The sequence below is a fragment of the Micromys minutus genome, assembly GCF_963924665.1.
Source record: "Micromys minutus genome assembly, chromosome: 28".
In the NCBI taxonomy this organism is placed as follows: Eukaryota; Metazoa; Chordata; class Mammalia; order Rodentia; family Muridae; genus Micromys; species Micromys minutus.
The window spans coordinates 34591774-34606955 of record NC_137963.1 but is presented as its reverse complement, the minus strand read 5'-3'; the positions used below and the strand labels follow the sequence as shown (position 1 = coordinate 34606955).

Here is a 15182-nt window from a genome sequence, read left to right as displayed (position 1 = left end):
AGCGGCTGCGTCCGTCCCCGCCCCGCGCCCCCCGCGCGCGCCTCAGCTCCGTGTTCCCCACGCGGCGCGCTCCCTGCCCTCGCGCGCCCGCGCCCCTCGCTCGCGCCGGGGTTCCCCCCCCCAACGAGGCTGTCCCAAGCGCCCAGGGCCGGGGCCTGGCGGGGATGCTGCGGGGCTGCCCCGGGCGGCGGCGCGGCTGCTAGGAGGCGGCGCGGGGCCGGTGTGGCCGGCCTGCCGCTCCCTGAGCTCCCCGCCGTGCGGCCGCGACAGCATGGGCGCCCAGGCGCCGCTCCGGCTGCCGGCCGCGCCCCCGCTCGCCGTCTGCGGCTACACGTCGGTGCTTCTGCTCTTCGCCTTCTGCCTGCCCGGGAGCCGCGCGTCCAACCAGCCCGCGGGCGGCGGCGGGGACTGTCCCGGAGGCAGAGGCAAGAGCATCAACTGCTCAGGTAGGAGCCGCCGGCGCCCGCCTCTGGGGCTCCTCCCTTCCTCCGTTCCGGGCCACGGGAGGACCCGGTGTGGACCAAGGTACCGGGAAGTCCCGGGGGCCGGGCGGAGAGTAGGACGCGAGTTCGCGGTGCGGGCTTGGGGGACCTGGGCTGGGGCTGGGGAGTGGCCGTGTGTGATCTGTGGGTGTCGAGTGGCCAGGGTTGGAGCGGCCTTGCGGCGTGGTGAGGTTCCGCGAGACGGAGCAGTGACCCTGGGTGTGCTCGTGGAAGCGCGTGTAAAGTGTTGTGAAGCCTCAAGGGAGGAGGACGGCTAGGCTTCAAGGGGAGTGCGTGCTAGCGTGTGTGTGTGTGTGTGTGTGTGTGTGTGTGTGTGTGTGTGTGTGTTGGTGAGGAGCTCGGGGACTGAGGATAAGGGCCTGAGGACTGACCATGTGTTGGTGGGCAGGTTCTTCCTTAGAGTTCCTGGATCTCAGAGGTTATGCTGGTAAAAGGAAGGAGTGGTTGTGCTTGTCCTTTGGGTTCTGGGGTGCAATGGGGGTCTACACCATACAGAGGTCTGTGAATCAGGGCATCAGGGAGTCCCAGGAGGGCCCAGGAAGTGTTTTGTTGCTTGTGTCTGGACAAAGACTGGGGCTCAGGTACCTACGCCGGAGTACGTGTGTGTATATAGGGTGAAGAGATGTGAGTTCAGTAGTGAACCCAGTTTGACAGAGGGAGGGAGCTAGGGAGTCATCTTGCGTGAGATTTGGGTATGGAAGGTAATTAGGTCTCAGAGAGTGCCCCCCGTGTAGCTAGTGTAACCCCGGGTTAATTAAAGTGGTGTAGAAAGAGAGGCAGTGGTGGTGTGTGTTTGCTGGAGGACCTGGAGATTGGCAGCCGGGGGAGCCGGGGAGTAAGTGACCTCTCCCCTCTCTGCAAGGCCGCCTGCCCTACCACAGCTGTTGGAAACAAAGAGCTTGCTGGGGTTTTAATGGATGACACAGGGGAGGAGGGGACCAGGCACTGAAGTTCCTCCATCCTTTCCGAAGGAGTCCCAGAGGAGCCAGGCCCTGGGGCAAGGAGAGGCTTCCAGGTTCTCTTTGGGGGAGGGTAGGTCTGCTTGCAGCTGGCCCCACAGCCCTAGTGGTCATAAGCCAGCCCTTGCTCACTTGGGCTTTTCTCACTGCTCAGCCTGGCACTTGTCCTTTTAACTAGGGTTGAGGAGGGGTGGAGGGGTGCACCTGAGAGCCAATGGGAGTCAGCTAGTTGGGCTGCCAGACAACCTTGTACCTGTGAGTTCTTGAAGGGGCCATGCGTAGGGCAAGAGGGTTTTTGCTGGGCTTTTTTTTTTTTTTTTTTTTTTTTTTTTTGGTGGTGGGGTTGGGGGGGGCACCATTAAAATTTTTTTTTTTTAGTAATTTTCGCATGGTGTGTTTTAAGAGAGGTTTTGGGAGTGATGGAAATGGCATGTCCATTAAAAACCTTTCCAATCATAAACTCTCTTCTACTTTTCTAATAGTAATTGGGATAGGATGACGCTTTTGTAAGCCACCGCTCTTTATTTAAGAAGATAAGCTGTTTGTCTACCAGAGTGACTTTTTTGGATAACGAATACTGGTTACCTTTTGTAGACGATTGATCACGCTGTGTCAAAATATCTTACTTGGTGATGTGGTACTGTTTGTGTCGTTGGGGTTGGAGCTAGCTATCTTCATTTGTCCTTAGCAAAGCATAGCATTTGTTGATGGGTGTTTTGTAAACTCTTTCTGATTCTGTCCTGGTGCTTAGGACAAGTGTTCAGAAAAGCCTAGGCACTCACATGGAGTGGGAAAAGGGGACCCATTTGGAGGCCATAGCCATTGCTGCAGACCTGTAATTTGGGTGCAAGTCAGTTGATTTTTTTCTTAGTTTTTTCAATTAAAACAGATTTGGATTTAATATCTCAGCCTTCCTTTAGAAACATCGGTCACCAATAACGAATGCAAATAAGTTATACTGTTCAAATGTTTTCAAGGGCTAAAGAATACTTGTATTTTATTTTTGTGCGTTTTACCTGCGTGTATGTGTATCATATGCATGCAGTGCTTATAGAGGCCAGCAGAGGGCAGGAGAAGAAAATTCCCCAGGATCTGAGCTATCTATCATGTGGGTGCTGGGAACTGAACTCAGGTCCTCTGTGACAGCACAAAGTGCTCCTAATGGCTGAGCCATCTTTCCAGGGCATACTGAAAGATATTTCTGTTACTACTCTCTGGGACAAAGAAGGAAAATGCACATTTAGTTGATGAATTTGAGAACTGTAGAAATCCAGTATGGGCACGTGATGCATTTGTGTTAAATAAAGCTTGCGATTGCAAGTCCTAGGTTTCCCTTGTAAAGTTATCTCGAGGGTGTACTGAGCTTTAAAATCTAAGTTCCTGCATTAATAAATTTGCTACTTAATTAATTTGACAGCATAACCTGATATATATATACATATATATGTTATTATTAAACTGCCTGTCAATAAAATTTGTTTGCATTAATATGTACATAGTAAAGTGTAAAATATCAATGTATTTTAAAATAGACTTCTACTCTCCCCCAACCCCTTCCTCGCTGGACTATTAAATAAGCTATGGTAAAAAAAAAAAAATCTAAGTTCCGTCCTCGACTCCCTTTTGTTATCCTTTGGCTTGCTATTTTAGACTTCTGGGATCTTTAATGGAGCCTGACTCTGTCAGGCTGAGTGTGCTGGGTTACTCAGCTTTTTGGAATTTGTAAATATGAAGATGAGCCCATGGGTTTTATCAGTAGTAATTATTTAGATTATAGGAAGGTCAGGGTTCTGCAGTGTTTTACTGGAAGTTTGTGGATGTGTTAGTTAATCAGACATTCAAGCGGTGCTTTCTCTTGTGTTGAGTTTAGTAGATTTTTAAGCTTTTGGAGTTTGATATTTCCCATCTTTTCCACCAGACTATCCTTAAAAGGTGTGGTCAGAGCATCTTGTTAGGCTACATCGATCTCCCTTTCTTTGTTCTAGGGGAAAAGAAGATGTCCTTTAGAGGGAACCTTTGTAAGGAATCTAAGTGTGCACACACTTGCTCTCTTTACATTACCCCCCACGTGCATGTACATGCTAGCTTGCACAGATTTATCTGTTCTTAAAAATTTCCAGCAGCTAGGTTGCAAGTTAACCTATAGATGATTTTCTGGATCTCCATGTGCCCTCCTGTTTCTTTTTCTAAACATGAGGGTGTGTTCTCTAATTTCTAGCCCTCCGGCTGCTTGTCAAGACAGTGTAATATTTAGCAGTAGTTTTGAAGTATGGTTGAAAGTTTGTTTGGCATCACCTAGCACAGTTGGTTTGCCCAGGAAATGTATTTTGGAGTCAGCTCTGTGTTCCTCAGCAGTTCAGGGTGCAAGCTGCTTACTGTAGGTGTTCTTTTCGTCAGAGTCCTAGACTCAGTTTGGAGAGCATGTGCCTTTAAGGCAGTGATGCTAAATGGATCTGCGCTGTCCTTTCAGCTCTGGCCGAGGCCTTCCCCAAGCAGTCAGCCCCCTTTCCTCTCTCATTTATGTAAGCTATTTTATTGGTCTTTCCCCACAGGGTCTCTACTCATTCTGGACTTCAGGCTTCTGATGGTTTTTTGTCTTTTTTTAGATCTTTTTGTTTACAGTTACTCTTTAAAAATCTAATTTGTGTGGAGGCTTTCGATTTTTCCAAAAAGGGGAAAATGTGGCAATTATGTGACTTTTTGTGAAGATGATCTGGAGCTCCAGACGACATAACCTGAGTTAACATTTGCTTCTCACTCCTGATAGGAGCCCTGGTTTTTTTTTTTTTTTGGCTCCGGGAGCTCTTGGGTGTTGAGAAGAACAAATAAAGCTAATTATAGGAAACATTTCTGGTTCAGGGGCTGTGGTTAGAGGTCGGAAAGCAGAGCAGCACGTGGCATTTAGGGACAGACGGAAGATGGAGAATTTGAACCGGGCTCCAACGTGTCAGAGAAGTTAGAAGCAGGTCCTCTAGAGGCTATGTGGTGGTTAGAATCCTGTGACTGCCAAGCTGACAAGAAAGCCTGGCTAGGGGCGCTTCAGAGTTCTAGGGAATAAGCAATGAGTTGTCTAGTGTGGAGAATAGTGGTCAGGGCAGTGGTGGAGGTCTCCAACATGTAAAATCTGGTTATAGATTTACTTAGCATGTGTAGTATGATCACACCAGGTATTAAGGACAACATATGAGAGACCCTGCCTGCCTTCAGAGATCTTATAGTTGGAGGAGGGGTGATTATTCTCGTACAAAGCATGTACAATGGGAATTCCTGCCTAGTGCATTTGAATCTACCTCTCCCCCCGTGAATAAACGCTTACTGACCACGAACAGTAATTGGATTAAAAAGCAAGCAAACAAACAGTACAGCAGGAACAGTCTAGTAACAAAATTGAACACCACCACGAATTCTATAACAGTTCTTCACCCTGAGAAGCAACCACCTGCTGTGGGCAGTCGTCTGGCCTCCTGAGCTGCTGGTTGCTGCAGACATTGTGTCTCTGTGGGTTTGCTTCCTGCACATGCTAGAAAGTGGAATCACACCTTACGAGGTCCAGACATACAAGGAAGTGGAGTCACACCTTATGAGGTCGACTGCTTCCCATTTCTTTTACTTACTATGGTATTTTCAACGTTTGCCCATGTATTAGAACTACATTCCTTTTAGAGTTGAATAATACTTACTGTCTGGCTGTGGTGAAGTCATGTGCATTCTGCTTTTTTGTCTGTTGGGTATACACTGTGTAAGTTAGTGGATCACACGCTAACTCATATCTTTTACATTTTGGTGAACTGCCAAACTGTGTTCCAGAGTTTCTGTTCTCTTTTACATTCTCACCAGCAGTATGTGAGGGTCCCAGATTCTCCATGTGCTTCCCAGGATTTGTGTTTGTCTTTCTGATTACAACCATCTTAGTGGGTGTGAAACTGTGTCAACGTGATCTTGATTTGCCTTTTCCCTAATGACCTATAGTGAGGTCAAACATCTTTTTCATGCAGTTGTCGGTCATTTGTAAATCTTACTTGGCGAATGGAAATTTCTCTGTAAATATTCTCCTGGCCTTGATTTTTGACACCTCAAGTTGGCCAATCTCCATTTATATTCAGGAAGGCTCACAACACACATTTAGGCGATAAAACTCCTCCATTAGTTGCATTTTACCTGTGTGCTATTTACTTTCCCTGCCTACTAAGAATCACTCTGTTTGCTCTCAAACTTATTCATACCAATGGTACTTGTGAGTATAATTTAGTAAGCGTCCCTCAAATTGAGAAGGACAGACATGAGAACTTATTTTGTGAAATGCTTAGGAAAAGCATGATGCCAGAATGAGACAGAACGAAAGGCCTTTGGATGGGTTAGATTTGAGATCAAGGCAACAGAAACAGCGGGACCACCCCACTGAGTTCTGGATTCTCCAGGAAGCATCCCGAGTATTTGGCAGACGTCTGCTTTCCTGAAAGGAGCACACACAGCACAGGCAACTGGATCACTAGTGCGGTTTATTTAAGAAAATGAGGAACTATTTCCCCAGAGTCCTATACAGAAAGAAAACAGAAAGGTCTGAGTGAGACTAGGAAGTGAAACGCACGCTTATACACTTAAAATGGTTTACACAAACCTGTACCACTTGTAAATAATTTGTAAACAATTTTACCACCTTTGTTTTTCTTTCTTTTAGTGAAGATAGATTTTTATTTTATATACTATATTCTGATTAGAGTTTCCTTTCCCCCTATGCCTTCCCAGTTCCTTGTGTGTGCATCAGAAAGGGGGTGGTGTTGGAACTCTGCCCTCTCTTCCCCCCACTGTACAGAATGCTTGTAGGAAGACATGCATACAGAGCCAAGGGATAGTCCTGATTGGTGGGAATTAGAGTAGGTGGTGCTTGAACCAGATCCTGAGGAACAGTAGGTCGCCTGGAAACACCAGCGATGCCTTTCCCTGGAGCCTTGCTGTTGATACTCCTCATGCCTGGAACCTTCTGGTCCCCGCCATATGTCAGCTGGTCTCCTCACTTCAAGTATTTGCTGCAATGCCGCTTTCCAACATGGCTGCCTTCAGGACCTTCTGCTGTCTCTCCGCTCTCTCACTTTGTGGTCCATACTCCTTTTCCTCCTTTATAAGTTCCATGTCAAAGGTACTTCTGTCTGCATTGTTCACTTTGATTACATAGTGACCAGAACGGTGCCTGGCATAGTGAGTTTTCCATTGTAGTTATTTATGGGATGGTATAATGACCAATTGGACAGTGCCCCTGAAGAGAATTGGGAGAGGTGGTTCTAGGCTTAAAAAAGGCACAGAGATGGGAAGCTGAAGATAAAATTTCAGCGGTATTGCCTGTGATATCTAATAATGACGGCCAATTTAGGAGAGAAATCTGGGCGACTGTGGGGGCTACCTAAGCTAGGGAGCCCCCAGGCATTCGTGATGGGTTATCTTGATTAGATTCATTGAGATTGGAAGACCTGTCCTAAATTGGAAGACCTGTCCTGGAGGAAAGGGACCACCAGCCCCCATGGCTCCCCACGTCCAGACTAGATGCATGTGACTACTAGCTGTCTTAAGTTCTGCCTGGGCACGATGGAGTGAACCCTTGAGCTATCAGCCAGAGTAAATCTTTCCCTTAAGTTGCTCTGTTGGGTATTTTGTTATGGACACAAGGATAGTAGCTAATATGCGGCTAGGCTGTGGTGGGGAAGGTCGGGGAAAGGGAAGGGGAAGATAGCACAGGTGACCACCAAGTCAGCTGCAGGCATTCAAGGGCTATCTGGAAGGTTGGAAGTTGTTCTGAAGACTTCGAGTCTATTAGAAAGTTCACACGGCCTTGTGGTTTTACAAAGCAAAGCCTGGAACTGGCCAGGCAGAAATGGAGAACTCGGCAGTATGGTAAAAAGACACCATGGAGTCTAAGACTCTTGTTATACCTAGAAGGTGTTTTTAAAAGTGGCATTGGTTGTAAACCATTGGAGTTTCAAGGGTTCACTTCCAAATCTGGATTTTAGCCTTTTCTAGACTTGAAGACTCTCATAACTTTGAACCGTCATTTTCACATAGCTACAATGACAAGTAAGGTGTGGAGTCGTCCCTCCTCTGGCTCTCCGTCAGCTAGCCTGCTTCCTGTGTCTTCTGCCTTAGCCCCCAGATCTCTTGTAGAGATCTCTGGGTTGTGGGATGAAGGGCCTGGGAGACCAGGGACAGGCCTTCCATGAGGTCACAGGCTGGACGGAGATCTGCTTCTGCGATGCTCCACGTTCCTGCTGCACAGCCCTGCCTGTGTGTGGCCTTGTGTGCCGTGCCTGTCCTTTCACCCAGGCTAGCATCCTCTCCTTCCTCTCCCTGATGGAGGGGCTGCCCATCAGTGGCGGGCACAGTGTTAGGGAAGCAGGAAGAGCCGCTTCACTCAGGATTGTCCCCCTTGGTGTTTTTAGTCCTTATTTTGAACCCACCGCTTCTTTGTCTTGAGCTCAGACTCACTCTACTATCTGCTTAAACCGTTTTCCTTAAACTCCCCCGTGGTATTTTTAGTTTCTTCATTTTGTCTTGGCACTTCCTTCTTTTATGCTTTGCCTTTTCTTTTGTTCTTTCTAAATTTGTTACATTCACTTTTTAGAAAAGATACTGAGGCATTTATGGTTACATTCCACTCATGGTTATAAAGTTCATGAACTCAGGTGTGTTCGTTTGCTTAGCAGTTTTGTGTTACGGTTGGAGAATGAACTGTATAGATTTTCTAGGTTTGTGCATATTAAAAGTAGATGGATATTGACATTGTGCTTTGGAAATATTTTATGAAAGGTTCACACTCTAGGGGAAAAAGTTCCTTGTCTTCTCATTTTCCACAACAATCCTTATTTTATGAAACTTGGAAAAATTCTTTGCTTCGGAAGAGGGAGTCGCAGGCATGCACCGCGTCCTCTAGCTGCCGTCGTAGAGCCAAGCCTTGGCTGCTCCCACTGTGTGTACGCTCTTTTCTCCGTTATCTGCCCCTTGCTCTTTGTGAACCTCACTCTACCAGACTGGTTCCTCACACAGGAAAAGATGCAGTTACCTTCTGAAGATCTGCCCTAGTTGTTTGAATGTGCAGGTGTGCCTGTGCACATGCTTTCCGGTGCCCATCAGGTCCAGAAGAGGGTGGGGTCCCCTGGAGCTGTAAGCCTCTGGACACGTTAGAAGCTGGGAGCTGAATTCTTCTGGTCTTCTGGAAAAGCAGCATGTGCTCTTAACCACTGAGCCATTTCTCCAGCTTCTAATCCGTTCTTTGTATTAGCTCTGTACATTTAATGTGTGTGTGTGTTCATGGTGTGTTGTATGGATGTGTCCCTGTTCGTATGTATAGCCCTTGTGTAGGCCAGTGGTACACGTGGTGTGTCCTCCTCAGTCACTTTCTGCCTAATTTTTGGGACTCTTTCACTGAACCCGGAGACCACTGATGACGTTACATTGTCTAGGCTGGCAAGATGTAGGGACTCACCATCTCTGCTTCTCCTGGGCTGGAGGTTCAGATACCCACTTCCACACCAGCTGTTATGGGGTTGCTGGGAATCCGAACCCAGGCCTTCATGTTTCCAAACACTTTCCAGACTAAGCCAGCTTCCTAGCATTCCTGTATGAGTAATTTTTATGTTGTCATCTGTGACATAGGTCTTCAACAGGAATGTTTGTTCTGTCGTTTAGGAAATGTACATTAAGCTTTGATAGGTTCTTGTCCTTTTTGACTTCTTTATACCTTGTACCCCTTTGTAGGGCATTCTGGATTGGTCTTAGCTTTTCAGAGCTGGGATTTGTTTCCCAGTAGGATGTGGATCAATCAGTCCTTCCTCATCATGATGTGCTGCTCCATCATTTGTGTTTGTGGTGATCTACTGGGTAGTAACCAGGCCCTGTACCGGACGGTAATGGAGGGAGGGCCCTGTAGAGGATAGTGGTGTGGGCACTGTAGGCACCGTGCTGATACTGACTTAAGCATTCCACTGCAGCCAAGGCTGGCCTGACTTCACTTCCCTGGTACTGAGATCACAGGGTGGCACCACCATGCCAAGCTGTCTTTTTTCTTAAATGATGCAATGATTTTAATATAACACAGGTTCTGTAATGATTTTTGCTTCCCCACAAAAGAAACTTCATATCTGTTAGTATTATGGAGTTTTGGCGGGGAAAAGCTCTGTTCCGGTAAGGAGGTGGGCAGAGGGACATTAATCGCCTGTTGACACTGGGAAATGTCACCGAGGTTCAGTGAGCTTGGGTGTGGCTTTGAGGGGACAACAGGAACTTTTCTGTTTTATAACAAAGGTAACAAAGGCTAAAAGTTGAAGGTCTCTGTGTCTGTAATGCCTGTGTGGCCCTGCCCCTCATCTTTTTCTTCTTCACTATTATTTTATTTTCTCTTTTCTTTTACAGCCAGCCATCCTCACTTAATTTAATATTTATTAACTTTCATTTTTTCCCTACATATGTAGATTCTTTAGTGAATTAAAAAATGTAAATTTCTAAGTTTGGTGAGGTAGTGACTTTAACCCATTGAGGCCTTTTAAAATTCGGGATTAAAAGCCTTTATGCATTACTATTAACTCTGTTATGAGCTTCTCTCCAGAGAGAGATAAGGGATTTACGAACTTGGTGTAGTGCTCTCTTGGATTTTAGAATTACATGTTTGAGTCATAAACTCTTTTCAGTTTATATTTTTTTTCTTGGGTGACTTCATATATTGTTAAAGTTCATTCCTACTCAGTTCTATTTATTTTTTAAAATGGTTAATCCCATCACTCAAGAGGCAGAGGCAGGTGGATCTCTATGGCTTTGAGGATAGACTGTTCAACATAGCAAGTTCTGGGTTCGCTGAGACTGCATAGTAAGACTCTGTCTCCAGGTGTTTTTCTTCTTCAAAGCAGTTGATACCAAGATCCGAAGTGCCAGTTTTCACGATGTTTTTACAGATTTTTGTCTCTGGGTGAGTTCTTGGGATCTGGGTACCTCCTATTCTACTTAATGTTACAGACACTAAGAGGCAGAGCCTAGAAATAGAACCAATACCAATATTTGTGTGCCCAGATTTATTAATATTTATTTACTTATTTAATGTAATGAGTACACTGTAGCTGTCTTCAGACACACCAGAATGGGGCATTGGATCCCATTACAGATGGCTGTGAGTCACCATGTGGTTGTTGGGAATTGAACTCACAACCTCTGGAAGAGTAGTCAGTGCTCTAACCACTGCGCCATCTCTCCAGCCCCCAGATTTATTAACTTTTGAAAAATGTTCAAAGTAGGCTGTGTATTAAGTACACTAGGAAAATTCTAAAATATGTATATAAACAAACACACAAGCAAAGTAAAGATGAGTGTACGACCATGTGCCATTTTATATCCTGCTTTTCTCTTTTTAATTTTATAGTGGGTCTTTGTCTTCTTTTTAATGATTCATTTTATTCATGTGTGTATGGATCTGTATGAGTGTGTGTGTGAGTGTGTGTGTGTGTGAGTGTGTGTGTGTGAGTGTGTGAGAGTGTGTGTATGAGTGTGTGTGAGTGTATGTGATGTGTGTATCAGTGTGTGTGAGTGTGTGAGTGAGAGAGTGTGTGAGTGCGAGAGTGTGTGAGTGTGTGTGTATGTGTGTAAGTGTGTGTGTATGTGTGTGTGTTTGTGTGTATGAGTGTGTGTGTGAGTGTGTGAGAGAGAGTGTGTATGAGTGTGTGTGTATGAGTGTGTGTGAGTGTGTGTGTGTGTGTGTGTGTGTGTGTGTGTGTTTACATGGAGTCCAGGAGAGGGTGTCAGATCCTCTAGAGCTGGAGTTAGGGATGATTGTGAGCTTCCTAACATTGGTGCTGGAAGCTGGACTCTAGTCCCCTGAAGGAACAGTGAGAGGATTGAACCACCGAGTCATCTCTCACGTGCTTTAGTAGCTGGGTAACGTCTTATCAATAATTTAATTAATTCCTAACTGATGTATGCTTAGGTTGGTGTTTGTAAAGATGAGCATGTTCTGACGCGGAGGGACATACAGAATGGACCAGCTGCTGGGATCCTCTGAGCCTCAGAGTTGCAGTACAGTCCTGGGTGACACAGCTAGACGGTGTCAAAACAGAGACAGCAGGAAGAATGGATGTGGCAGTGTTTTCCACACGTTGTCTATTTTGTAAGCGTCTGACACTATCATGGCTCGAATGTTCTGTGCTGCTCGAAGGTCCCTCCGTATTTGTAGCCCTCCACCAGCATCTTGGGAAAGGTCCTGTCTCCCTTGTAGAGTGCTTAATTACTGTGATCACACAGCTGAGAAGTGGGAAAGCCAGGAGACTACTGGAGGTGGTGTGCAGGCTGTGTCCCGAACACCATGTTAATGTGTTCATTCGTCATGTGTCTCAGATTCCCAAATTAAGTAGCAAGATGGTTTCGTCTGGTTTACAGAAGGGCTGATACCTTCTTTGCCATCTAAAACCTGCAGTTCAGTGGGTTTTATACACCCACCCCGTGCTATTGTGATCTCCTAAGAACACGTCCATCACTTGAGGAAGAAACCTGAACCACTAGTCTCAGAAACCCCAAGAAAGAATCATGGTTCACAGTTTTCTTTCAGGCTTTGTACGTGAGCACACATCTGTTCATGTGTGACACAGTCCCTTTGTGGAGGTCAGAGGACAACCTCGGGTATCCTTCTGTACATTCTGTCTTTGCTGAGACCTGGTCCCCTTGCTGGTTTTTCACTGTACACCAGGTTAGCTGGCCTGGGAGCTTGGGGCTCTCCTGTCTCCATCACAAGAGCCGGGATTGCAGAGACTGACCCATGTATCTGGGTCTTAAGAGTTCTGGGGGCTCCAACTCAGGTTTTCACACGCAGGGCAAGTGCTTTTACATAAAAAGCCATCTCCCTAGCCCTGAAATTCTTTTAAAGACATTACAAAGGTTGGATTTAGAAAAACTTAGTTATTGTACTTTTGGTGGCATGGGAGATTTGAACCCGGGGCTTTGTGCTAGGTAACCACACTACCATTGCCTATGGAATGGTAGAAATGTAGTAGACTACATTCTGAGTCTTTGTGCATATGGGGGAGGGGGTGAAGCCTTGAATAAGGCTAATGTATCATGTCAGGGAATGTGGAGATTTGACATCATTATTTTTAACAAGCACCATAATAGATTCACTTTATGAATCTGTGAGAGGAGAACACACAGGTTTGCCAAGCTAGTGTCAGTGCCCTGGAGACCAGAGGTGGGAGAGGCCATTGCTGTCCTGCATCCTTGGCCAGAAGCTGGTGTTTTCACTACTCAGCTTGGGAACCACAGGTGTCCTCCCTGTCACCTTGCCCGGAGCATCCTGACTCAGGCATTTCGACCTGAAGATTCGGGGGGTGGAGATGGAGGACTGATGGGCTCCAAGTGTTAATTTGCAAAGCTAGCTTGGCAGTAGCACGCCGAATGGGTGACAGGAATACCGGAGGCAGGTAATCGCACGGCACGCGTGCAGCTTCTTTCATTTCAGTATAGCTTAGAGAAGTTGTAGTCATCTCTTGCTGTTAATGCATTTTAATTTCAGTGTAGGCTGCATTTGCATGGAATGCTAAGTTCATTTTCTCTGTCGCCTTGCCCCGATAGAAGATTGAGGTTGTGATAATGTTAATTTAGCAAACAAGTTGAAGAAAATTTAACTTCTAATTCTTCTGATTTGCTGGAGCTTGAAGTTAACAGTTGTATCTATTTCTTGATTTGCCCTGACTTTATCTTTCCAGCCTTCTGTCATTAGAGGTGCCTCTTAGGTGGGTGAGGGGTTGAAGCCATGTCTAGGGATGGGCCGATCTTGGGTGTTGTCTATGTGTTCTAGGCTGTGTTGCTTTGAACAGGTTATCTCATTGAATCAAAAAGGCTAAGCACAGGTAGAAACTTGGCGCTCTCTGACCTCCATACGTTACAGTTTTGCTCATGATGTTGCAAACTGCCTCCGGTTTGATTTGACATCACGCTGAGCCCCACCCCCACACCCAATTAAATAATAACCAATATAGAAACCTGAAAAGAGGAAAAAATTGTTTGAACTGGCAGGAAATAGTCATTTAAAATTTTTTTTTCCTACCTGGTCTTCCCTGTATGCGTATAAAAATATAATTACATGTATGTATAGTTTAATATTCTTTTTCATTTAACCACTCATGCAGCCTTTATGGAATATCTGTGTATTATATAAGATGAATCTTTAAATTGGTATATAATATTCCCTGGCTGTACCACATTGTTTCAGGTGAGGTACTGTAACTATTTAACCTCTTTATATTTTTAGTTTTCAGCATAGATAGGGTCTGGGTTTGCTTAGCTGACATCTGGTCATGTAGTCCAGAATATACTTTGAAGGAATGAAACCACCTATCAGGACCCTGATGTTTGAGTGGCTGCGCTTTTCTGAAGAAGGATGTTTTTCCCAAATACAAGTGACACATAGACAGTCGTTATAAAGACATTGAAATTGTGTTTCTGAAGACAAGGTGACATGTTCAGATATGCCTTGTGAGGAGTCAGCCGGGCCTCGCCCAGCGATAAATGATAGCTTCCTATGTTGAGGCCTCAGGAAGCCTTCCTAGAGAGGGAGGGCCTCCCTAAGGTGCTCTGCAGACTGGGTGAGGGCAGGCGGATCTGGCTCTACTAGTAAGGCTGTGGGAGCCGCACAGGATTTGAAGTTAGCAGTGTGCTAGCGAATGCTTCCAGGGAGCCATCCGGGAGGAGGGTGTGATGGACCAGAGCGGTTTTGTATGTGATAAGAACTTCCTTCCTGTATGGATCAGTAGGGTTCTGATATTTGAGAAAGTGATATGTTAATGCATGGTCTAGTTTATTTTAACTTAAAATATATTTATTAAATGATACTTTGAAAACAGGCATAGAATTTCCCCCGAGAATGGCTTATTCCTCCCTGAATAAAGCACATTCACAATGTGTTAATTACAGATTCTACTTTTCATCCCCTTTGAAAGGGAACTGAAGACCTGTGGATGCATAACTGTAATCGTGAGTCCATTTGCTTCTGAAGTAGCTCACCTCTTCTGACTCACCTAGTTTAGCTTTCAGGGGAACAGCTGCTTCTCAGTTCCATGAGATGCTGAAGGGACATAATTATACTGATGTGTAGATGGGCTTAGCTAGGTCAGGTGACGCTGTCACATAAAAGCAGCCCCTTCTGTGATGGGAGCTGCAGTCTTCCTGTCATTCTGCAGTGTGACAGTATCCTCGAGGATTCCTGGTGCCATGGGACTTGGTTTACAGGCCTCAGAGAATGGCCCACCTTGATTGCCCCAAACTTGACAGTATAGAAAGGAGCCTGGTGTGGTGATACACGCCTTTAATACCAGCACTCAGGAGGCAGAGGCAGGAGGATCTCTGTGAGTTCTCAAGGCCAGTTTGGTCTACAAAACTAGTTCAGGATAGCCAGGGCTACATGGAAAAACCCTACTTCAAAAAAAGACAACAAAAACAACAACAATAAGACAATAAGAAGGGGGGGTGATCAAATGAGAAGTGGTTGGGGTTGGAGGAGAATAAAGATTCTGCTGTCACTAGACACGAAGGCATTAGTTCGAACATGTGGGACCTCTACTCTGAACCTGCAACATATAACTTTGTATGTAGGGCCCTCTTCTGAAATAGAAGAAGTTTCTAGTAATACTTTAGGCTCTTGGAGGTTACTGCTTACGGCAATTGAGTTGCAGGTGTGCCTTACTTGTAACCCAAGGGATGCACG

At 45.7% G+C, this 15182-nt stretch overlaps 1 protein-coding gene across 2 annotated transcripts in view; it reads left to right on the top strand.

Annotated features, from left to right (window-relative positions):
• Positions 1 to 271: 271 nt before the first annotated feature.
• The window catches only part of TMEFF1 (transmembrane protein with EGF like and two follistatin like domains 1), a gene marked incomplete at its 5' end in the record, with an annotated part of 80952 nt that continues 66041 nt past the window's right edge, over positions 272 to 15182 (top strand). For both annotated transcript variants that reach the window (XM_080940359.1, XM_080940358.1), the window contains one exon: positions 272 to 446. In XM_080940359.1, the coding sequence (XP_080796485.1) occupies positions 272 to 446 (175 nt within the window). The remainder of the gene's footprint in view (positions 447 to 15182) is intronic.